The following is a 25,856-nucleotide window of genomic DNA, read 5'->3' on the forward strand; positions in this document are numbered from 1 at the left end:
AAGCTTCTAGCCCCAAGCAGTCTTCCTGCCTCGAAGTCCTACCCTCCAGCAATCCTCCTGCCTTGGCCTCCCAAAGCATATATATATATATACATATATATATATATATATATACACACACATATATATATATATATATATATTTCTTTTTTTTTTTTTTTGAAGGGTTTTTGTATGTTTAATACATCTGAAAAGAATGCATATACAAAGAATTGAGACATGAGAAAGCATTGGTTCAACACTAATGAATCTACAAGAATTAGGATTGGGAAGGTGGGAAAGATTACCTCAACATTTTTAAAAATTGGAAACTGCAACCAAAATAAGCTGATAAAATCCCTATTAGCACTTATTAAGAGTCTTTATTAAGACTCTTTCCATGATTTTTATTAAACTAGAGAGCCTCACCTGGCTGCTCTAGGGTTCCTCATATGCAAAACAGAAATAAGGGGATTCCCCTGCCTGGTCCCCATGTTGTTAAGTGTTCTCCCCACCCCCACCCTACCCCCAGCTTCTTAATGAAGCAGGCCTCCATCCTCCTAACTTGAGAGGATGTGAATCATTCCACAGATGTCTGTCTTCTAGCACCACCCCTCGTATTTCCTCTACATACCAGGTCTTCAGCTGCATTCTAGGAACACCATATACTACTGAGCTGCAAATCTACGCTAAGCATATAAGACAATGACTGAGAGGGAAAAAATTTTTTTTAATTACAAACTCAATTCATTTGGTGCATTTCAAAGGTGCAATACTTTTCTTCATTTATCAGTGAAAGAAGTTAGAAATCAACTTCCCAAAAAAAACAGTGAATGGCAAACAAATGTCCTTGAAAGTCACAGTCACATATAGTGCGTCCTAGAAAAGAGGAGGGGCAAGACAGGCTCCACCCACTTTCATGAGTTTCATCAAATACTGGATCTACTCAAGGGTGGAGAGAAAAGACAACTTTCAAAAAGGAGTATGTTATTAAATGAGGCATTTACTATACTCCTTCCTAAGAGCACCAGATGGGGAACATGTTTTCTAAACTAGATCTAGGAAGTGGAATGTGGAATCAATCCGTCCTCCTCCCCTTAAGGGCTATCCACTGGTTAATGAATTAAAAAAACAAGACTAAAAAACAAACCCCACACACACTGCCCCCCAAAAAAGAGGAGGGAAAAAAAAAAAACACTAAGATGTCCCAGATGTCTCCAGAGTGGAACCAGGGAGCAGCTTCAACAATTCCAATTAGTCTGTTACAGTCATCCACAAGCATGCCTTGCTTTTAAACCAAAAAAAACAAAAAACCCGCTACTTTTTTTTTTTTTTTTTCAAACAACAAAACAAAAACTAGTACTAATCACTTTTCTGACAATACACAATTACTCAAAATTAACTAGTACTGGGAGGGGAAAGGGGGGGCCATACCTATGGGCCTTGTCTCACACGAGTGCATGTGGGTAGGTGCAGGGCATTTGTCATTATTGCAAAAACGAATTTTAATTTTTAATCTTTAGTTTGATTTAAACATTGCTTTTAGTATGATGCCGACACCAGCTGTGCAGAAAGGGCTCTGGAGAGATGTTCGTAGCAGCACACACCTGCGGCCCTTCTTCGGTTCTGGAGGCTCCAGGGCAGCCAATATTGCTTCGTCAAATACATTCTTGAGGCCTTTCTGTGTGAGTGCAGAACACGCCACATACTTGACAGCCTTCAGGTCACGGGCCAGCTTTTCAGCAGTCTGTGGAGTGACAGGCTTCTGTTTGTTCTTGGCAAGTTTCTCAATAGTGGAGGGGTCATCTCTGAGATCAATTTGAGTCCCAACAAGCAAGAAAGGAGTCTTTGGACAGTGGTGAGTTATCTCAGGCACCCACTTTTCTTTCACATTTTCAAATGAAGATGGAGAGACCACTGAAAAACAGATTAGAAATACATCTGTTTGTGGATAACTCAGCGGTCGTAATCTGTCATAATCCTCTTGCCCTGCAGTATCAAAAAGTCCAAGAGTATATGGTTCTCCACCAATCATAACTGTGACTGCATAGTTGTCAAAAACAGTTGGTACATATTCCGATGGAAATTTGTTTGTTGTGTAGGATATCAGGAGACATGTTTTACCAACAGCACCATCGCCCACAACAACACACTTAATTGTCTGCATTGCTGAAATAGTTTTGTATCCACTTTAAATATTTCAAATCTGATGTTGACCTCAGCTTCTCCACCGGGGCGTTGGCAGCACTCCTTTTTTTTTTTTTTAAATACTGAGTCTCACTCTGTCACCCAGGCTGGAGTGCCATGGCACAATCTCAGCTCACTGCAATCTCTGCCTCTGGGGTTCAAGTGATTCTTCTGCCTTAGCCTCGCGAGTAGCTGAGATTACAGGTGCACGCCATAATGCTTGGCTAATTTTCATTCTTTTAGTAGAGTCGGGATTTCACCATATTGGCCAGGCTGTTCTTGAACGCCTGACTTCAAGTGATCCACCCACTTTGGCCTCCTAAAGTGCTGGGATTACAGGCGTAATCCACTGCACCCGACCCCAAAGTGTATGCTTTTTTTTTTTTTTTTTAATGATTTCTCACTGTATTAGGATAGCCTTTTTATGTGGTATACTCTGTCGCATGTGTAATGCTGAGTCTGAAACAATGCCCTTCATTCTTTACCTGACTGATTCTTTCTTGACTTAACAAAATCAGCTCAATCATCGTTTCTTCCAGAAGCCCTCTTTGTCCCTGTCCAGGTTAGACTGCCTTTCTGCATTGTTATTATGGATGTACTTGATTACCTATGTACAGGCTGGGGTGACTTAGACCCTAGAGTATTAGCTTTGTGTAGTGTCTTCAGCGTGACAGGTGCTCTTTAAGTGTGCACTGAAAGGAATAATTAATACGTACATAAATGAATACTCTATTTTTAATTGTTGGAGTTTCAAGAAAACTCTGGAAGAGCATAGGTAATAATGTAGTCATTGGGTCAGAAGTATCCTGTGATTTTATTTGGTAGCAATAAGTAAAGAAATGTGGCCAGGCTCAGTGGTTCACACTTGTAATTTTACCCAGCACTTTGGGAGGCTGAGGTAGGAGGATCACTGGAGGCCGGGAGTTCAAAGCCAGCTCAGGCAATGTACAAGATCCTGTCTCTACAAAATATACATTAGCCAGGCGTAGTGGCATACGCCTATAGTCCCAGCTACTTGGGATGCTGAGGTGAGAGAATTGCTTGAGTCCAGGAGTTGGAGGGTACACTAATATACTGCACTCCAGGCTGAGTGACAGAGCGAGACACTGTCTCTGAAACAAACAAACAAAAAAGAAATGCCATTAAAGTTTATCATCTCTCAAGAATGACAATGATAGCAACCGGTTTGGAGGTTTGAGGCATTTCCTCAGGAGAACCCAGTGCTTAGATAAAACCTCTAGGTGAAATTCCAGGGTTCCTTGACCCTTTCCAAATCTGACTAGAGTTGACAAACTCTCATCTTGGCAGGTTTGCTGACTCTCCCAGCATCTGACCTGGCGTGTTTCTCAGTCCCATCCCAAGGTGATGTTCTCTACCACTAGATGGAGCATCAGACCTCAAGTCAAGAGCATCTCAGTTCACTGCTGCTTTTGGTGGCTCTAGTCTAGGAGGGAAGGGGAGAGTTTGCCATTGCATGCCAGCCTGGGTGACAAGAGTGAAACTCTGTCTAAAAAGAAAAAAAAAGAAAGAAAATGGGAGGATCTCGTTGACTTGCTAAGGATTTGGGATTTACCTTGTAGTCAGTGAAGAGCCATTGGAGGAGAATGTCAAGAGAAAAGGAAATTCTCTACTTTTTGTTTGCTCTATATTTAGTTTACCATCAATTCTGTGATTAATCTAACATGAAGACAGGCTGTGCTGGTCTGAGACTAGGGCTTAGGGGAAGGAGCACACTGCAGCAACACACAGCAGCATTTGATGGTCAGTATAGTGTGTGAGGGAGAAATAAAAACAGAGTCAAAAATTGATAGACTAGGAAGCTCAAGAAGGAGGAAAGAAGATAATGAATTTATGTTTGGAGATGTTTTTGAGGTGCCAGGTAGATTTGTCTAGAGGGGCCTAAATTTCAGGTGAAAGGCCTACAAATTGCTACTTACTGGTGTCAGATGAATCTACATGTGTAAAACAAAAGTAATCCAGTGAATATACAGAGAGCCAAAATGAAAAGTTAATGGACAACAAATAATAATGAATGTATAGAAAAAAAGACTAGGAGGATATATAACAATATGTTGATAGTTGTTTTCTCTGCTTACAGAAATTGCAAGGCAGTTTTTTTTGTATAGTTATTTTTAATATTAATCAGAAAATAAAGAGTTGAAAATAAAGTAAAAGTAAGAGCTTTGCAAAAATCAAAAGCATTAGACAAATATGAAGTTCTATAAGCAATATATAACAAAATAATTACTTTCTGTAGGTATCTATTCCACATCTGTAACATCATCTGCCTGATCTAAAGAAGTGTATTTTGACAAAATAATGTTTTCACTTGTGAAATTACTTTTATCTGTGCCTCACTTAATCCTTGGGTAATAAGTCATTGCTATCTCCTGACACTTAGGAAAACACAACAGTTGAGATACTAATAAAGGATGCTTCGGAAAGATTGAGTCACTAGAATTGCCTCATAACAACATGGTGCTGATTCTAAAAATGCTTTGCTTTTGAGAGGGGAGTAGGAGAAAGGAAGTGGAGAGATTATATTGAGGCAGATGGCATCAGATAAATCTAGATCCAACACCTAGCGCAGCACCTGGCACACAGTAAGCATCAAAAAATCCTTCTAGACTGAGTGAACTGAGCCATTTTGTGCTTTCATTTGTGTTTACTAATATATAAAGTACTCCTTTTTCATTTATTCTGTTTGCGTAAACTCTTAAGGAATTTTTTGGTGATAATGTGTCAATGTATTTTTCAAAATTTGTTATTAAGTTAAATTTGATACAAGCACCTTGGAATGTTTATAAATGTATTAAAAGATGTTTGGTCTATATTAAAATATCAAAATGTATTAAATTGACATGAACTATATCATAGGATACTTTTTCTTTTTCTTTTTGTTGAGACAGAGTCTTGCTCTGTTGCTCAGGCTAGAGCGCAGTGGCACAATCTCAACTCACTGCAACCTCTGCCTCCCAGGTTCGAGGGATTCTCATGCCTCAGCCTCCCAAGTAGATGAGATTACAGGCACACGCCACCACACCCACCTAATTTTTGTATTTTTAGTAGAGACAGGGTTTCACCATGTTGGCCAGGCTGGTCTCCAACTCCTGACCTCAAGTGATCCACTTACCTTGGCCTCCCAAAATGCTGGGATTACAGGCGTGAGCCACGGCACCCTGCCCGGATTCTTTTATATTAAAGGAATTCATTATTTCTTAAACTTAGAATAGTGAACATCTTTGCTTCTAAGAATATGGAGATAGAAATGGAAATTTTCCAAATATAGGTAAAATTTCAGTGTAGGGAAGTTCTTCATTTGAAACATAGCTGTGCAGCCATAAGATTGGAAAGAGATGGACACATTTTATAAATAAGGGGGGACAAGACTAAATTGGGATAAAATATATTATAATTATGTAATGTTTTAATATAAAAGGTGAATACCAAGATCTTGGATAGTGAAGTTGAATTTTAAGAAAATTATACTTGGGAGGTCATTATAACAAACATAAAAGACTTAAATAAGAGGGCATAGCTCATTTTTTGATTATCATAGTCAAAGATTTATTTAAAGAGAACCTCTGCAGTACAAAGAATGAATTTAGCTTTCAGTATAAAATCTGTAATGTCTATATTAATCATTTTGAATCATAGTTTTTCCTCCTGAACTCTAAAGAAACTTAAAAAAATAAATGAAATCCTTTACTTTTCCTTTGATATCTGTTTCGGTTTTTTGACAATATGGAAGTAACAGACTACTAAGTTATTTCTCACAAAGGCAACCCGACACTTTTCCATAGACAGATTACTTTTTCTTAATGTTTTTTTCCTAACTACACATGTGAAGATTTCATGTCCATCATTTGTCTTTGTTTTACATAGCAAGTTCAGAGAGCCAAAGTTATGTTACATTTGATTAATCAATTTCTAAACATAAACAGGTCAAACCACAAGTGTCTAATAACGTTGCTCTTCTGTTCGAAAGTAATGATCATCCTGGTACTTTAAATCTTAGAAAATCAAAGAATACAGGATTAAAATGGACTTTCACGTAGAAAAAGGATGCCAAGAATCCAATTAATATTTTTTTTTAAATCAAGCAGAATGGGCTTAAGAGATTTGGGTGTAAAATAAATGGATATTATTTGGATGAAAATAGTTAGGCCTGTACTTCTTGGGGCCATCAGTGAAGTCAAATTAGTGTTTTCGTGACCCACCTGGGTGGTGAGAGGACAAACCTGAGGTGTGCCCCCAGAATGCATGCGGTGTGGCTGAAGGAATGAAAGTGATAAGAGAAGCCGGGCACAGTGGCTCACGCCTATAATCCCAGCACTTTGGGAAGCCGAGGTGGGTGGATCACCTGAAGTCGGGAGTTCGAGACCAGTCTGACCAATGTGGAGAAACCCTGTCTCTACTAAAAATACAAAAATTAGCTGGACATGGTGGCACATGCCTGTCATTCTAGCTACTCAGGAGGCTGAGGCAGGAGAATCGCTTGAACCCGGGAGGCAGAGGTTGCAGCGAGCCAAGATTACGCCATTGCTCTCCAGCCTGGGCAATAAGAGTGAAATTCCATCTCAAAAAAAAAAAAAAAGAAAGTGATAATACGACAGATATGGGAGGTGTAAATGAAGAGTCTGAGGATCAAAGGTGTTCTTGGTGAAGAGGACAGAACCTCGGGAGTAGAAGCAGTCATCAAAGCTGGAATCAGATAAGAAGATGCTTTAATGAGCTAAGACTCATGCCTAAGTGGAGAAATAAGAGCTTACCTTAGGCAGAATTATGGGGAATACTCAGTCCTCTGCATAACTGTAGCAAATGTTTCAGGTCATGAATAAATGATAAAGAGATGATCTTTTAAAAACATTATCTACAAAGGAGCAAAGAAAAACATTAGAAACAGACTTCTTCATTAGTGGTAAATGCCAGAGGAATTAAAATTCTTCAGACTTGTAAGGCAAAAGCTGTTTTTCAAGGTCAAAGACAAGACATTCTCAGACATAGAAGGATTGAGGAAAGAGATCTTTTGTGTCATAGATAACCTTAAACAAATTTGTGAACAAATTAGGTCATTTTGGCAGTGCTCATGTGAATGGCATTTTTGCCATTGTGGGCTTCAGTGGACTGTTGCTGCTTTTTTTTTTTTTTCCTCTTCTTTTCTGTTTTCTACATTATCACTTTTGAAAATGTTTTGATAACATTTTCAACATAATTGACTTTTCCATTCACACTGTTTGCAAAAACTACTTTACTTGTGGCTAGGTGTGGTGGCTCATGCCTGTAATCACAGCACTTTGGGAGGCCGAAGCAAGCAGATCACCTGATCAAGATCATCCTGGCCAACATGGTGAAACCCCGTCTCTACTGAAAATTCAAAAAAATTAGCTGGATGTGTGGTGCATGCCTGTAGTCCCGGCTACTCGGGAGGCTGAGGCAAGAGAACCGCTTGAACCCAGTATGCGGAGATGGCAGTGAGTCTAGATTGCATCACTGCACTCTAGCCTGGGCAACAGAGTGAGACTTCATCTCAAAACAAAACAAAAACAAAAAAAAACCTGCTTTACTTAAAAACTAAAAATATTGGCCGGATGCAGTGGCTCACACCTGTAATCCCAGCACTTTGGGAGGCCAAAGCGGGCGGATCACGAGATCAGGAGATCGAGACCATTCTGGCTAACACGGTGAAACCCCGTTTCTACTAAAAAAAAATTCAAAAAATTAGCCAGGTGTGCTGACAGGCACCTGTAGTCCCAGCTACTCGGGAGGCTGAGGCAGGAGAATGGCGTGAATCTGGGAGGCGGAGCTTGTAGTGAGCCGAGATCATGCCACTGCATTCCAGCCTGAGCAACAGAGCGAGACTCTGTCCCAAAAAAAAAAAAAAACAAAAAATATTAAACATATGGTAAACCATGTTCTATAGAAAATTGTTCCAAAAGGAAAAAGGAATTTAGAATCTAGAAATCAGTTATATTTCCTTAGAAACCCCAGTAGTTAGGGAGCATGAGTGTTCACAATTAAGTAACTGTAAAACAAACACCCCTGAGGACACCTGTGACTGCACCAGCTTTGTTTCAAGGGACACTCCTTTCCTGACCTCACAGCCCCAGCACTCTCATTAACACAATATTTTGTAACCCATTCTTGTCATTGTGGAACAAAAGGTACAGTCACTATGCAAAAGCAACTATATCTTAACAAGCCTGTCCTACTGCATATGAACTTGAACTCAGAGTCTAGTTCCATTATAATCATAGTGGTCTGCATAATGCAAATCTCATACCCTACTTAATCTGTCTTGTTATATTCACTTGCATTATAAAAAATCTCATTGTAAGAGAAATGCCCAAATGTGGTTTGGGCTGAGGGAAAGACAACAGATTCACTAAGTACAGGATAAAAGAGGAAAAATACTCTAATTCTGTCTTTGTTTGGGCTGCTCGATCCACAAAATACCATATAACTGAGTGGCTTATAAAATAACAGACATGTATTTCTCACAGTTCTGGAGGCTGGAAAGTCCCAGATTAAGGCACTGGCAAATGTGGAGTGTGTTGAGAGCCCATGTCCTCATAGACCACCATCCTCTCACTCTGAGCTCACATGGTAGAAGGGTGAGGGGTGTTTGGCCTCATTTATAGGGGCAATAATCCCAGCCATGAGAGTACTGCCAAGATAACCTAACCACCTCTCAATGGCCCCTTTTCCTAATACCACACATTTATGGGTGAGGATTTCAACATATGAATTGTGAGGGGACATAACATTTAAATCTTAGCAAATACATTGATGGCTGAAGAGTGATGCGGTCAGGTTTTTTTTTTTTGGAGGGCAATTTGGCCATTTTTATCAAGACCCTTTTGGCATATTCTTTGACCCAACAATTCTGTTTTTAGTAATTCATCCTAAGCAGTCATGAGCATATTTAGAAGATTTAACTGCAGTAACTATCATTGCATTGTTTAAAATAGCAGGAAAATGAAAAATAACATAAATGATATAAAATGGAATTACTATGTGCCATTTTAAAATGAAGTAGAAAAATAGTTAATGATATGGGAAATTTTCACCAAATACTACAGTAAAAAAGTGGGTTGACAATGGTTGCTGATTATGATTCCATTTTTGTTTAAAAAAATAAGTCACCTACATACATATAAAAAGAGGTATGGAGAGTTTCTAGAAGTATATTCACCAGACTGCCAACATTGGTCTCTCTGATTGGAGGGAAAATGAATGACCTTTATTTATTTATTTTTATTTGTGTGTCTAAATGACTGCCATAGTCTGAATATTTGTGTCCCCCCCACCCAACCCCAAATTTATATGTTGAAATCCTACTTCCCAATGTGATAGTATCAAGAGGAGGGATCTTTAGGAAGTAATGAGGCCATATGGGTGGCAACCTCATGATTGGGATTAATATTCTTAGAAAACAGACTTCAGAGAGCTGCCTGGTTGAGAACGCGCTGTCTACGAACCAGGATGAGGGGAAAATATGCCGAGTTTGCCAGTGCCTTGATGTTGGACTTCCCAGTGTCCAGAACTCTGGGAAATAAATTCCTGTTGTTTATAAGCCACCAGTTTAGGGTATTTTGTTATAGCAGCCTGAATGTACTAAGACAATGGCTGTATATAGTTTTGATTCATGTGAAATTGGCTTTCATATTTCCTCTGTTTTCTTCTGGAGTGTTAATGTGCACAGTTAGGTCCTTGATCCATTTTTGAAAAGAAAAAGCTGTTTTCAGAAAAGTATTTTGGAGGGTGGGAAAGAGGGTGAGAAGAGGAGGAGAAGCAGCATCAGACATAAGGAAGAACAGAAAGAACTATTTTCCATGAATATCTCCTTTGTGTTAGATCCCTTATTTCACTATTTAATTTAGGACTTACCATGATCTGCTACAAAACATGTAGCCTATTTCACAAATGTAAAAACTGAGAAGCTGAGTAACTGGCCAGGGATCCACTGTCGGCTAGCATGGAGCCAGGATTCATACCCTGCCCTCTTTGGCACCAAAGTCTGAGTTTTTTCCACAAACAAGGGGGACCTTCTCCATGCTGAGTGCAGTAGTAGATTCTAGAGCAAAGCGTTTTATAAGATTGATAACTTCCCTGTGCTTTAAGCACTTGCGTTTTAGATTTTACCACAGTATGACTCATTTTAGTCGAGGACTGTGTTGCCTGTGACTTGCTTGAAAGAAGGAAGGTAACATGTACTGCATGACATTTTCCTTTGTGCCACAGGTTAAAACAGAGTTCATATTGAGTATAGGGTTCATTCTTCCCTGACACATCTTTTTTTAAAAAATGTAATGGTAACAGCTTATACTTTATAAAGTGCTACATAACAATACTGAATGTTTTAATTGTGCTTTTTATAGAGTCAGGTCAATAATTTGAGAAGTGTGCATTGCCAATAGAGAAGATGTTATTTCTTTTTAAAATTTATTTATTTATTTTGTGTTTTTTAAAGACAGGGTCTCTCTGTGTGTTTTCCAGGCTGGAGTGCAGTGGTGCAATCATAGCTCACTGTATTCTTATCTCCTGGGCTCAAGTGATGCTCCCACCTCAACCTTCCATGTAACCAGGACTTTAGGCATGTAGCACCACGCCTGGCTGATTTTTTATATTTTCTTTCTTTCTTTCTTTTTTCTCTTTTGTAGACACAGGGTCTCCCCATCTTACTCGGGCTGGTCTTGAACTCCTGTCCTCAAGCAATTCTCCCACCTCAGCCTTCCAGTGTTCTGGGATTACAGATGTGAGCCACTGCACCCAGCCAAGAAGATATTTCTTTAGGCAAATACAAGTGCTATATTTTCTTCAAAGACATACGACTTTAAGCCAGGCACGGTGGCTCACACCTGTAATCCCAGCACTTTGGGAGGCCAAGGTGGGCAGATCAACTGAGGTTGGGAGTTTGAGACCAGCCTGACCAACATGGAGAAATGACATCTCTACTAAAACTACAAAATTAGCCGGGCATGGTGGCACATGCCTGTAATGCCAGCTACTTGCGAGGCTGAGGCAGGAGAATCGCTTGAACCCGAGAGGCACAGGTTGTGATGAGCTGAGATCGTGCCATTGCACTCCAGCCTGGACAATAAGAGCGAAACTCCATCTCAAAAAGAAAAAAAAAGACATATAACTTTATTTTTTGCTATTCAATCTTGAATCTATCTGTATTGATTTGAGAGTGGTCCAAATTTTTCTCCAAATCTTAGCCATTATTCATCTAGCTTCACTTAATTATAATCCCTAAAGTCCCTTGAGCCCTTACTGTGCACATTGCAAAGTGCTTTTTCTGAATCACCTTATCAAATTCTTACGGTAACTCTGGGAATTCAGTAGTATCCCCATTTTGTGCACTGGGAGACTGTCTTTAGGTTACTTCCCTAAGGTTACCTAGTGAGCAGATGGTAGACCAGGACTCTCATTCACAGTCCATCTGATGCCAGAACCTTCCCTCCAACATTAAGTTACATTATATTTATGGGGAAAACCAGCCTCTTCTCATTTATAATGGTGCTTTTATTTTCACCAAATTTCTGTTTTTTGGTGATATCACTGCAATGTTTTAATTGCTGTGGCTTTATAATCATGTATTTCAACATCAGTAGACTGTGCTTACCCTCACTTCTCTTTGAAAAATAATTTTGGATAGTCTTATATATTTATGCTTCTAGATAAGCATGGTTTTCGATTTGGAAAGTGTTCCTTTGCCATAAAACATTATTTTTTATTTAAATTGCATTTAAACATTAATTTGATAAAAGTGAAATATTCATTTAAAGATGAGATTTCCTACTTAGGAGTATTATGTCCATTTAGACACTTCAGTTAAGCATTTTAATTTTCTTTATATATATCTTGTCATTGTCTTGTTATACTTATTCCTAGATGTTACATAGTTTGATACCACTTTACCTGGGACTTTTCCGATTACACTTCTGTTACAAAAATTTAAAAAATTATTATATCTGGCCACCTTAGCGAACAACTTTGTGAATTTTTGACATTTTCATGATAATATTGGTTCTTTACGCAGATAATTATGTTATCCACTAATGACCACATTTTCATTTCTTTTCAGTATTTAAAACTTTTCATCTGGTGCTTTGACTAGATTTCAGAACAAAGTTGGGTATAAACCATAAATTGATGTTAGTAATGTTTTATTTTTAAAAAAATTACTTTTGCTTTTGGTTTCTGATGTAAGAGCTCATCTCAGTTTATACAGGTGTATTTTAGGAGAGGTTAGAAGAGTGCTTAATTTCTCAAGAGACGTTGAGCGTGTGGGTACCTGTAGCGCATTCGGACGCAGAGATGGCCTTGTGGTGCTGTGCAAGGTAACCTCTGATGAGTGGCAGGGATTCCCTCTTTATCCTGGAGTTTCCATTATGTTTGTAGTGTTGCTGCTTTTATCTCCACTACAAGGCTTTTTTCTTTATGACCTGAAATACTTGTGGTTTAGCCTCACATTAGGTTCGCCTCTATGTTGTACTTTAGTGGATACCACTAAATTGGTGGGTACCATGTGCAGAAACCTTAAAAACTTTGCTAGAATTGCTCTTAGGCAATTTAGGCCTTTCCTAGCACAGCTGAAACCAAAGAAAGGTGGTGGAGCTCATGCAGTGCCTGTGGGTATTTTTCCCTCTCCTCAGCTGGAATCTTCCTTCCAGAAAGCTGGGGGTGGGGCCTCACCAGTGCTGTGTTTAGGTAATAAGCCCGTTTCTATAGACCTGGAAGTGACATTGTGAAGTCATTCAGTTTTCATTCCTATGAAGAAACTCTTTTTCATATATACTCTTTAGCGTTGCATTGCTTTTTCAGAAGCATATTTCTAGTGACTATCAGAATAAAAATTCATCATTAAAGAAGTTCACTCTATTCATAGTTTTCTAACAGTTGGAATTTTTTTGTTCTTTTAAAAAAATACAATAATGGCTGTTTAATTCGTTAAATGCTTTTTTAGCATTTATCAAAATGATCAGATTCTTTTTCTCCTTTAAACAATTTATAAAGCTTTATCATATTAATACTATATCACTGCTGTATTTCTAGATGAAACCTTTTTGCTCATGGTTTATGATTGTTTTAACATACTACTCTATTCAAATTGCTATTTACTTATGTTGACTACATTATTATTAATAACAATAGCATTTGTTAAGCATGTGCTCTGTGCCAAGCTCTGAGATGAACACTGTATGAATCAGCTTAATTTTCTCAAAATTTCATTTTACAGATAAACTGATGCACAAAGATTTCAGCTAACTTGATTAATATCACACGGCTATGAAAATGTGTCAGGGTTGCTAGTTAAACCCAGCTCATTTTGACCCCAAACCAAACTGTGATCAGAAAGATGTTTGATGACGTAAGTGAGATGGTACATGACTTGATTTTATAATTAATACCATCAAACTGCTTCAGCAATCATAGCTGAATGGATCAGTTTCTATTGTAGGGACATGCCTGTCATTGGAAACAGATTCTCCTGTTCATAAATCAGGGTACCCCTTTCTTTGAAAAATCTAGAGAGACACAGACAATTTTTGCCTCTTTGAATTCCCTTCATTTGGAGGTCATAGAAACTATCCTTTAGAGTTACTGGTGATCCTGTGCTGTCAGCCTCCTGAACCCCATTCAGATGCTCTTACGATAGAAATAGATGGAGGAGAGAGCTGGTCGTTCATGGGTGAGTAAAGAAAGAAGGGGCATATAGTAAGTGTACGCCCCATGCAGAACTGGTCCTGATATAATTTAGAAACCTGATAATTTTCCAAACTTCTGTTTGTGCTCGTTCAGATACTTGTTAATAACAGAAAAAAGGCTACATACTATCTTTTCTTCCATTCCTGTATCTAAGTAGAAATTATGGAATCAAGATCCAGGGAATTCACAGATGTCTGTATGATTCTGTTTTCAAGCACAATAATGAATCATGTCCCCTGTCCTGACTTCACCCAGTCCCCAGGGGCCTGTGACAGGAGCCAGATGCTCCAGTTTGAAGGACATTATGTATTGACTTGTTCTTGCTGGTTTTTCTCAGAACCAGCGTATCTAGGCAGTTCGTTTCTTGATACCCTCCCCAGTCTTCCCCCCACCAGCATACTCAATGTCCACATCTCACATCACTACTTCAGTACTCAAAAATCTCTTATTTGAACCTCAATTTCTTTTGTTGTCTTTTCCCACAGATCTGTTCTCCAATTGTGACAGGCAGACTAATGACCCCCTAAAGATGCCCATGTCCTATTTCCCCAAACCTGTTAGGTTACATAGCAAAGGTGAATCAAGGCTGTAGATGAAATTGAGGTTGCTAATCAGCTGACCTGAAGGAGATTTTCCAGGGCTATCAATGTGGCCCAGTGCAATCACAAGGGACTTTAAAAGTGAGAGGGAGGCAGGAGAGAGAGCATGACACAACTCAGGCAGCATTGCTGACTCTGCGGGTGAAAGCAGGGCCTTGGCTCGAGCTTCCTGCAAACGCAGAACTGGCTAGATATGCTGGTTCTGAGAAAAACCAGGGCTCAAGGCCCTGCTTCCGGGGCACAAAGTAGCCCACTTCCAAGAGTGAGAAAAGGCAAGGGAACCAGTCCTTCCCTACTCTGCCTCCAGAAGGAAAGTAGTGAGACCTATGCCAGACTTCTAACCTATGAAACTGTAAAATAATAAATCTGCGTTTATGCTTTATTTTGAGCCACAAATGTGTAGTAATTTGTAATAGCAGCAATAGGAAACTCATTCATCATGCCATTCCCCTAACTCTTCTGATATCTCACTACCTGTATCTCAGCCACTGCTCATCCAGCTCCAGCTGCCTTGCTCTGTATAACCACACAGGTAGCCACTTATTTGCTTACTTCTTATGTGGCCTGTTACCCTGGTGTTGAGACCCCACCCCAGAGTATAGTGTTACTTCTTAATGTTCACATTTTTGAAACCTCATTTTTGCCATAGTAACTCTTCCAAATCTCATTACTCTTACTCCCTCAATCATACCCTCACTGCACTACATTTTAGCAGATGACCTTACCCCTACTCTACTGATGATGTTGACAGCATCTGTCTTGAGCTCCCTTTACTTTCAGAACCTCTCTGTGAATTCCACTCATCCATTTCCAGGTTTCCATCTCTGGACCTCTGTTCAGCATTTCACAGTGTCTACACCACCTTCTTTTTTTCCATGGCCTCTGTGACATTGCATTCATTTTCCCATCCCTGTAATTGCTTTTCCGCCTTTATATCAGCCATATTTTTTTCAATCCTTAAATCAAGCCTTCCTTAGATTCTGTTCTCAAACTTCAGGCCTCCTCTTAAAATTTATTCTCTTGATGTCATAGCCTCATCCAAGACTTCAGCATCCCCACTACAAGGGATACCTTCACATCTGGCTGTCACGCCCCTCCAGGCCCCAGGCATACTGCTAGGTAGCATCTTCTTTTAGCCCCAGTGCATGGAGAAAGAGGAGTCTTCCTTCTGTAAACTTGTATTGGGGATCGTCTCAGATGCAGGAGCTTAGAGTCTTGTGTTCTGGACACTCCAGGCCCTTTTATGGGGTGACAAGGGGGGTGGCAGGACTTATGAACAGGGCACCAAGATCCACTTGGGTTGAGGTAAACACAGGTACCCCATTCTTCCTCCCCATTCCAGCTCCTACCTCCAGGATTTATGCAGAAAGAAATGGGCTAGGCTGAAGGGCCTGTATTTTATTTCTGTAGGGTTTTTGTCAGGTTTTATTGGACTGGAGAAAACCTGCTTTGAAGACTTTATTTCAGAGGTGGGCAGGAACGAGGTTCAGTTGCTTTGCTGTAAATGGCTTCCGAGGGATACTTGGCCAACTTTCCCCTTGGCAGTAGATACTTTTATGTCATTTGCCTCAGGTTCTTGTACACAAGAGGAGGGTCAGAATTTGGATAGGTAGAAAGGTCTGTGAGGAGGCCTGAAGCGGGAAAGGTCAGTGTCATTGGAAGACAGTTGCACCCTTCGGGATGGGCGTGGATCCTTACCTAAAACGCTAGGGTTGGAGCACCATCCTAAAGCACAATGGAGTGGTCCTTTCCCATGGCAGCTCATGCCTCGTACTAGATCTCACCAGGGCCAAAAGCCCCTTCAGTGCTTTGTGGACTACGTGCTGCAGAACCCAGTTCCCAGACACACAGGACTTCACTCATGGAGACACATAGTTTACCATCTTTTCAACTCACTGCAAAACAATTATTTCAGAAGCAATATGAAACCTTGCCTTGAGCTATAATGATATAAAGGCAGTTAAATTAGATCCTCTTTGCTTCTCTATTGAGCCAACTGTAAAACATAGTATTTGCCTTGTGGCTCTGGCAGGTGCACATGATTTGCCTGGTGTGATGTTACATCAGTGAAAAGTGTTGCCTCACAATCAAACTTATCAGGCTTATTCATCTGTACTGAAAGGTTTATTCAACCATATATACAAGGCAAGGCCAGGTGTAGTGGTTCCCACCACTTTGGGAGGCCAAGGTGGGCAGATCACTTGAGCGCAGGAATTTGAGAATAGCCTGAGCAACATGGTGAAACCCCATCTCTCCAAAACAATGCAAAAATTAACCTGGTGTGGTGGCATGAGCCTATAGTCCCAGCCACTCGGGAAGCTGAGGTGGGAGAATTGCTTGAGTCTTAGAGGTGGAGGTTGCAGTGAGTCATGTTAGTGCCACTGCACCCCAGCCTGGGTGACAGAGTGAGACCCTGTCTCAAAAAAAAAAAAAAAAAAAAAAGACATAAGACATTTAAGGATGGGTACATCATGGTCTTTACCTCCATGATCTCAACATCTTAGACTCTGATGGGAAGGCTTTTTTTTTTTTTTCCTTTAGTAATACTACATGCTTGACATTTTTCTAGCCTACCCACCTGTGGCAATGGAAGGTAATTTAGTTTTTGCACTAACTCAGGTGTACATTGTTAAGTTTATCCTGCAAGGCTTAGCCAACATGCGTTTTTCTTTTGTAGCTGTGCAGTATGTAAACTGTCACAATTTGGTGGCTTTTAGTAGCGCTGCCCACTGGGACCAGAGATATCTAGCTACAGCTTATGGAAGGGCGTTGGCCAGAAGCTGCCAGACATGGGAAGAAGGAAGCATATTGTGGGCTCTAGAAATAGGAAGCTACCTACAAAATGATATAAAGAAACTATTCTGATAGCACGAAGACCTTAAGTGACAGCTGTTTATGATGACAGCAAGAAGGGCAGAAGTATGCAACAAAGAAAATGGAGCTGAGATATTAAAAGGAATGAACAACACTTAACCTAATCCCAAAAGAAACTATGGGGAAGAATTAACCTGGGGCATTCATCTTCCATGTAAACAAAGCAAAAGCAAACAATTAAGATTTTTCAGGGGCCGGGCGCGGTGGCTCAAGCCTGTAATCCCAGCACTTTGGGAGGCCGAGACGGGTGGATCACGAGGTCAGGAGATCGAGACCATCCTGGCTAACACGGTGAAACCCCGTCTCTACTAAAAAATACAAAAAACTAGCCGGGCGAGGTGGCGGGCGCCTGTAGTCCCAGCTACTCGGGAGGCTGAGGCAGGAGAATGGCGTGAACCCCGGAGGCGGAGCTTGCAGTGAGCTGAGATCCAGCCACTGTACTCCAGCCTGGGCGGCAGAGCGAGACTCCGTCTCAAAAAAAAAAAAAAAAAAGATTTTTCAGATTCTTTAGAAGGAAAGAAAGACGAGTATTCTTAATGTTTTATTGCTTACCTACCAAGACTTAAGCAAACCAGTTTTTACATTTTTTCCTTCCTAAGATTTGTAAAATATGGTGATTGCACTTTGGAATCTCCTTGTCTGGAGATCTAAAAACATGGTCAATAGTCCTGTCTTCCTGAAGTAATTTAGATGTGGTTGCCTGTAGGTTTGGAGATCGTTTCTTATAGTCTAGAGGAATGTTCAGGGTCTCTTTGGTTCCATGAATAGTTCTGATTTGAAGATATAGATGACTAGAACAGGACTGTAATGGAAGCATCTATTTAAGTTTTATTTTTTCCTCTTGGCTTTAATTTTTAAATAATATAGAGAAAATATTTAAAAGTCAGATAAATCCTATGTGAATTAACTATGTTCATGTTTCTATGTCACCCCTCAGTTTTCATCTAGGACCCCCATGTTTGTGATATAGATGAGATGATATCATTGAGACATTTCCGTGTGTGTGTATGTGTGCTTGTAGGACCTCAGCTATAGAGGGCTGAGTTAATCACCCTTCTCATATCATGGTTTATCATTACTGATCCAAGCTCGGCTTCTTGTCATTTATCATTCATTCTCTTTTATTCTCATTCTGCACTCCCATTTCTTCCCCAACTCGACACTATTCTATTGTGTTCAATGTGTATAAGTTTTTATTTTTATGTACTTCTGAAAATTATTTGTGTGGTTTTTTTGTGTGTGTGTCCATCTGTGATATATGTTAAAACAGATGGATACTAACATCCCATTCAGTTTTTCTTTATGTTAACCTGTTGACACTTTTGGTGTATATTTATGGCTTGTTATTTCTAATTGCTGGAATCTAATTGCTCTGGATTCCCAGAGCTTACTTACCATGCTTTATTTACCCTCTATCTCCTCACTGCCATAGATAATACTGTGATGAACATCCTCCAGCGGGTCCCTTATGGTGTACATAAAGTATATACCTGTTGGGAGAGGATACTTATCTGTGAATTAAATTCCTAGGTCATATGAGCTATATATACTTAATTCTCTGGAATGACTGAACAGTTTACATTCCTTGTAGTGTTCGCATTTCCATCAACATTGGAATTATACAGCTTTCTGATTTTACCAGGCTAGTAGGTGTAAAATGATACATTGTTTTCATTTGCATTTTTCTGATCACATACAGGTTGGAGCATCTTTTCATGGTTAATTCAATTTTATATTCTTTTTGTCACATTTTTATCTATTGCAGTATGGTTCTGGGGTTTCTGATATCTGAATTAGTATATCAGGATATATTTAACCCTGACAGTTAGGTTGAATCATATGCAGGTGCCAATGGTTGGCCATTTTTGACCTATAAAAACAGCAAAATCTGACTGGGTGCGGTGGCTGACACCTGTAATCCCAGCACTTCAGAAGGCTGAGGCAGGCAGATCACCTGAGGTCAGGAGTTCGAGACAAGCCTGGCCAACATGGTGAAACCCTGTCTCTACTAAAAATCCAAAAATTAGCCAGACGTGGTGGCGCACACCTGTAATCCCAGCTACTCGGGAGGCTGAGGCAGAAGAATTGCTTGAACCTGGGAGACAGACGTTGCAGTGAGCCGAGATCATGCCACTGTGCTCCAGTCTGGGTGACAGAGTGAGACTCTGTCTCAAAAAAAAAAAAAACCAAAAAACCCAAAAAAAAAAGTAAAATCCATGGTCCAACTTAGTATGTTGTTGGACGTATTCTTTTTGTTTTCATTGTTATAAATAGTATTACAGTGACCATATGCTGATATATAGCCTTTTTCTTCTTTTGAATTTGTCATTAGGATAAATTCCTAAGAGAAGGATTACTAAGTCAGAATGAACCTTTCTATGGCTATTGTTACATATTACCAAATCACTTTCTAAAAGGACTGTACTCATTTACATTAGGCATCATTTATATAGTAACTCCACTGGTTTTGCTCTAACTTCATAATCATTATACATTATCATTTAAACCATTAGTAACTATAAACATTACCTCATGGTTTTTATTTATATTATTTAATTATAGTTAATGTTAATCATTTATTCAGGATGAATAGTGTGCTTTTATGAGTGTGATCTATTTGTGCTAAGTCCATTTTCCTATTAGTGTCTTTTTGTCAGTTGATTTGAAAGTGGGTTTTTATACATGGTAGTTTTACCCTGTCTTCAGTCCCTGAAAATGAAATTATTTATTTACATACAATTTATTCTTCAGATGACAATCAAAACAAAACACATGATAAAAAAGAGAAGAAGATGGTGGTTCAGAAGCCCCATGGGACTATGGAATACACTGTAAGTATAACCAAGGTGGTATAAATGTTTGTTAATAGCATTAGATTTATATAATGGTTTTCCCTCACACATCCTGCCCCTTGGCTGCATTCCTCTTGTGTACCCATTAAACAGTGAAGCTTCTTAAGACCAGTTTTAGGTCATTTCTTTTTCCTCTGTATTTTCTCCCGGGTCAATCTCAAATAAACCAGTGACTTGAGAATGTGAGGGTGATCTGCCTGCAACATCCATCACCCTGTTGATCACCAGCATTGCTTAGGCTGATCTGGCTGACTAGGCAGGAATCCCTTTCTTCCTCCACCACTCCATGTGCATCCCTATGGAGCTTGAATGAAGAGGATGACCTTCCCCAATAGAGGAGGACATTTCTTGGGTCATGAGTATTCCAGTAACTGTGTTGCCCTGTTAGAACCTCCAAACAAGCTGATGACTTGAATTATCTTTGATATAACAGGGACTACCACTTTTAGGTCATCAACCCAGACATTCTTTCTAAGTTCCAAAGCTATGTACTTACTTGGCTACTCAACATATCCACCTAGTCCTCCATGCTTGGTCCTCTTTCAGGAAACAGTGACTCCATCATTCCTACATTTATGCAGGCTAGAACTTAATTCTTGACATCTTCATCCCCTTACTCTTCATGTTTGTTACTACCTTCTGTGATTTTGCCCACCAGTCTAGGCCAGATCCCTTTTTTAACATTCTCATAGAATCATGTTGCTTAACATAATTTATCTCAGTTTGACATTATTGATTCATTAGCATACTGTTATTTTAATCTGTATCTCATGTTTTAATTTATACATCCATGAAGAGAGATTAGACCTCTCTTTGTTCAGCATTATATTCCTCGTAGCTTGCAGGAATTCCCTACTGTAGAGCAGTAGATGAACAATGCTAGGTGTGTGTTCATTACTACAGCTCCACACTGTGTGCCATGTGCTCATCTCTGTGACTGCATCATAAGCTCCTGGAGGCTGGGAGTTGTTGTATCTTATGTATCCTAGGCTTGGCACAAAGTGGGCACTCAGTTGTAGATCTATTTTAATTCACTATTAAATAGCACTCTTGAGGAGTGTTCTCTTTGACTTCTAAGAAGAAATTAAGTGCTGTTGCCATTGCCTGGTTGTATTTTCCTAATGTGTACTTATTTTATAGTCATTATTTGTAAGCAATGCCAGACCCTATATAAGACAGGCAGCAAGATCTAATTCTTTGCTAGTGTTTCTTTTGGAATAGTAAATCTGCAAGCCTCTGTAGAGCCACACTGAAGATCTCTGTCACAGGCTTTCATGCTCAATGCCCTGTGAACATCTCTAGGCATCTTTCTAAAGTTTTTAAGCATAGTCATTTTTAGAAAGGATTTGGGATAATTATATTTTATATTACCATTGTCTAAAATATACTGTTGGTCCTCATAACACCTAGAATAGTGCCTTACCTCAAAATAGGCACTCAAGAAGTATTGGACTCAATTATTTATTATTAATAACAATATTACTTCTAAAGCCATAATCATTAGGATCTGTATGTATTTGTCTAGCACCTTTATTCACATGCCCCTCCAAAGAATGGAGAGGTGCTTTTGCCAGTAGTTACTTCCTACAGTATATACTGAACAATGTAGTGACAGTTAAAAAAAAAAAAAAAGAAAAAGAAAAAAACCCCTCCAAATTAATTAAATATTAACAAGTGATCAAATCAATAATGCAGGTATGCCTACCTCTTTGTTTTATGTTATGGAGATTAGTTTTATTTGGCAAGTTATCTTTGTGCTTGCCATTGGAAATAAAAGGTAACTCATATAAATTTGTGTTTAAAGAATCTGCTAGCACTTACCCGATTGCTTTTATTACTCCTGGGCTATGGATGATCAAGCATTCTGATTTAGTTTCAGTCATTTAATGATACCAACATCCCTCTCGGGGTCTGTGCCCTAATTCTACATATATATCTTATCTTTAATAACTGCAGATTGTTAAAGTTTTTCTCACTCTCTGATCCCCCTATACAGTGTATGTTTTATAAGCTTACTCATAAAAATATGAATGTAGTATACAAATATATAATACAGTATTAAAAATATTTTTTAACTTTGTTTTTAGTGGAGATAGTTTTGCCTAGGGTAGAAGTAGGGGCCTATGTTGTTACTTTAGTGATTTAAAAAATTATACATACTACATATAATGTATCCTAACTTGTTCTAGAAATGCTTTGAGGCTGTTTCAATGTAATCTGTAACCTTAAGCTTTGTTTAGTCTGAGACAGTTCATCTAGTAGTTGGACCTTTGATACTGAAGGCAGCGATGGGTTTAATTCTCCTCCTACGTCTCTACCCTTTCACCAGTCCACATCTTCCTTCAGCCTTCTCACATCTCCACATAATTCAAGGCTCACCTGGTGGAGCCAGTTCTGCTTACGAAGAACTTATACCGGTCTTGACCCAGGGCTATCAATGGGAACCTCTCAGTGACATTCATCAGAGTGACCTCCCACTAGCAAGTCTATCTGGCAACTCTGGTCAGGGAGTTTGTCCTGGGATGTTGACGTGACCTCAGGGAGCCAACTTTTTTTCTGGGTAGAGCTGTTTTCCTGTGAAGTTTCTCATCTCCTCACTACCCTCTATTCCTGTTCCTCTTCTACTACAGAAGGAAAGAAAAGTGTACACCTGGGACATATGTCACAAGTTTCATAGATTTAGAGAATAACACTAATTTGACCGTAGAAAATTGTGGTTTTAATGACAGTGAACAATTATTGGTAGCTAATCTGAATTTCTTTCTGATTTCCTTGTTTTCACAGTATTCATTCATCAACTTTTTGAGTACCCTCCATGTATCAAGCAGTGTGCTGAACCCAGGAGAAAACATTTTGCCAGCTTTGCCATACAAACCAGCAGTTTATAGTATACAGAAAAGTCATGCAAATAGACAGAAAATTACAAGAAAGAAAGTAGCCCCACTTCCTCTGAGGGTGGGGACTGTGTGTACATTGTATTTTTTTCTTGTTGTAGTCTTCATTATAGCTCATAGACCTTTATTTCATATGCCTAAGTTGCACCAAAGTAAAATTAGAAATCTATTAGTGGACAGTGAAATTTGAAAATGAGGAAGCCCAGAAATGAATTGCATTTAAGACTTTGCTTTAAAATGATTTTATTAAGAATTGACAACGTATTCACTCTTTTTTTTGTAGTCTATCTTGATGGAACTATTACTTTATTATTTATTCATATTGCAGATAAATTAATAGTATCTATCAAAATTGATTTTTTTGCTTTATGTATTGATTCTTACTTGTTTGATTATTCTAGGCTGGAAACCAGGACACCCTAAACTCCATAGCACTGAAATTTAACATCACTCCCAATAAATTGGTGGAACTAAATAAACTTTTCACACATACTATTGTTCCAGGCCAGGTAATTATACTCTTATTGTATATAACTCTAGAAGTTCTGCATTTATCTTTTATTGCCATTTTCAGTGTCTCACTATTGTTTGTCATAGTATTATCATAAATGATAATGTGCTTTGGTTCAATATTTTCTCTCCTTTATTTTTATTTGTTTATTTTTTGAGACCGGGTCTTGCTCTGTTGCCCAGGCTGGAGTGCAGTGACACCATCATGGGTCACTGCAGTCTCTATCCCCTGGGCTCAAGCAATCCTCCCACCTCAGCCTCCCAAGTAGCTGGGATTACAGACGTGAGCCACTGCACCCAGCTCAACTTTGTGATATTTTCATATTCACAGGATTCCTTGGCTACACAAGCTTAAAATTTTTTTTCTAGGCTAAAATGACTGCATTGCTGTATGGTTAAGAACTTTAAGACCTCAAATCCTGATTTGCATATGTGTTGGGAGCAAACCCAAAATTATTTTCTGAAGGCAATAGGAGACTTTCACCCCTGCCCATGATCCAGGCTCACTTCCGTGTTGAGGTAGCACATGTTCTGGCTGCTGCCCACCTCTCTCTACAGTGCAGCCAACTGTTTACGCTTAGGAATTACTCCTTAGATTCGACATTTGGAATGTTCAGACGATTGAATCACAATTTCTGTTACCTAATACTTTTTTTAAGAGTTCAGATGCAAAAAAAGTTAATATTAGTGGAGAATTGCTTGGGAAAAACGCCATCCATTCATTACTCTAGTTTAGCTGTATAATATAAGATAAATAAGAGCTGTATACCAAGACCACAAAATTTTAGTCCTTTGTAAATTACTCTTTACAGAACTATAAACTTTGACATTTGCCATTGACCCATATTGAAGATGCTGTAAAAAGCAATACTCCAAAACTGGTTATTGTATTTACTATTAGTGCATCATAGAGGACAAATGGTTCCGTCTAGGACGCTCCTTTGTATGAGATTCTATAGGAGAGTATTTGTACTTCTGAGAAACTTCTTCATTTTTATCTCATGGAGATTGAATTCTGCTAACTAATGATGTCGTCTCTTTGCATTAATTATATGGCAACTTAGAGTCACTTTTATGGCCCACTTCTTAATGAGTGGTTACTAGTTTTGGTGCGTATATTTTTAGTAGTAATCAATCCTCATCTTATATCTCCTTGACTTTGATTTTCCCACTTTTATTTTAATGTGTTTTTTATTGTTGTCTCAAATATTTTCTGGATTGAACTGAGGTTTAAATGACTTGAAAGATAGGAGACAGTGAATACCAATATTGATCAGTCATCAGTTGTTACATGATTAGCTCTGAATTCTGTTTTATAATATTAAAGGTCATCGTTTTAAGATTATATTTGGCTGGGCACAGTAGCTCATCCCTCTGATCCCAGCACTTTGGAAGTCAAGGTAGGCAGATCAGTTGAGGTCAGGAGTTCAAGGACAGCCTGACCAACATGGTGAAACCCCGTCTCTACTAAAAATACAAAAATTAGCCAGTAGCCAAGCTTGGTGATGGGCGCCTGTAATCCCAGCTACTCGGGAGGCTGAGGCAGGAGAATCCCTTGAATGCAGGAGGTGGTGGTTGCAGTGAGCTGAGATCGAACCACTGCACTCCAGCCTGGGTGACAAGAGTGAAACTCCGTCTCAAAAACAAACAGCAAAAGATAATATTTGATACATGCCACAATGTAGCATGTCTCATTAAAAGAGTATTGAATGTCAGGATTGTAATAATGTTTTGAGAAGCAGAATATTTTGCAGAAGGTTGCTATTCTGTATAATTTGGTGGGGGAGGGGGGTGGTGGGTGGATTTTTAGTTTTACATAACCCAGATGCTGATGGAAGAGAAAATGCTGGGGTCATTGTATTGATATTATCTTATCTAATTTATCATATAAGGACCATACTACTTTAGAACTCAGAGCCTACTTGGAGTTAGCAAACTGGGTTTGTTCCATTTCTACCTGGCACAGATATTAAGTTTAGAAGCCATGCTTCTCTCTGTTCATTTCCCTTATACTATTAGTCCCCCATCCTGGAGGGCTCTCCCCTCTCTCCTATCCAATTTCTACTTATTCTTCAAGGCTTCACTTGGACCCACTTGCTTCACTTGGCCTGCCCAGAATACTTACCCACCTTCCTCTCCCTTTTTTGCCTTTTTCGTTTTTTTCTTTCTTTTTTTTTTTGTTTGTTTGTTTGAGGTGGAGTCTCCCTCTGTAGCCCAGGCTGGAGTGCAGTGGCACGATCTTGGTT

General features: G+C 39.2%; 1 protein-coding gene and 1 pseudogene across 43 annotated transcripts in view; one reads left to right on the forward strand and one right to left on the reverse strand.

Moving 5' to 3' along the window:
- Positions 1 to 25,856, forward strand: part of NCOA7 (nuclear receptor coactivator 7) — a 159,889-nt gene that overhangs the window by 80,851 nt on the left and 53,182 nt on the right. For all 42 annotated transcript variants that reach the window (XM_077999368.1, XM_015137491.3, XM_077999379.1 and 39 more), the window contains 2 exons: positions 20,106 to 20,185; positions 23,502 to 23,609. In XM_077999368.1, coding sequence (XP_077855494.1) covers positions 20,106 to 20,185; positions 23,502 to 23,609 — 188 coding nt within the window. The remainder of the gene's footprint in view (positions 1 to 20,105; positions 20,186 to 23,501; positions 23,610 to 25,856) is intronic.
- LOC106998161 (cell division control protein 42 homolog pseudogene) lies at positions 143 to 2,228 on the reverse strand (annotated as a pseudogene). Its single transcript, XR_001444515.3, has one exon. The product of XR_001444515.3 is annotated as a cell division control protein 42 homolog pseudogene (transcript).

This window comes from Macaca mulatta, chromosome 4 (assembly GCF_049350105.2).
Source record: "Macaca mulatta isolate MMU2019108-1 chromosome 4, T2T-MMU8v2.0, whole genome shotgun sequence".
Classification (NCBI taxonomy): domain Eukaryota; kingdom Metazoa; phylum Chordata; class Mammalia; order Primates; family Cercopithecidae; genus Macaca; species Macaca mulatta.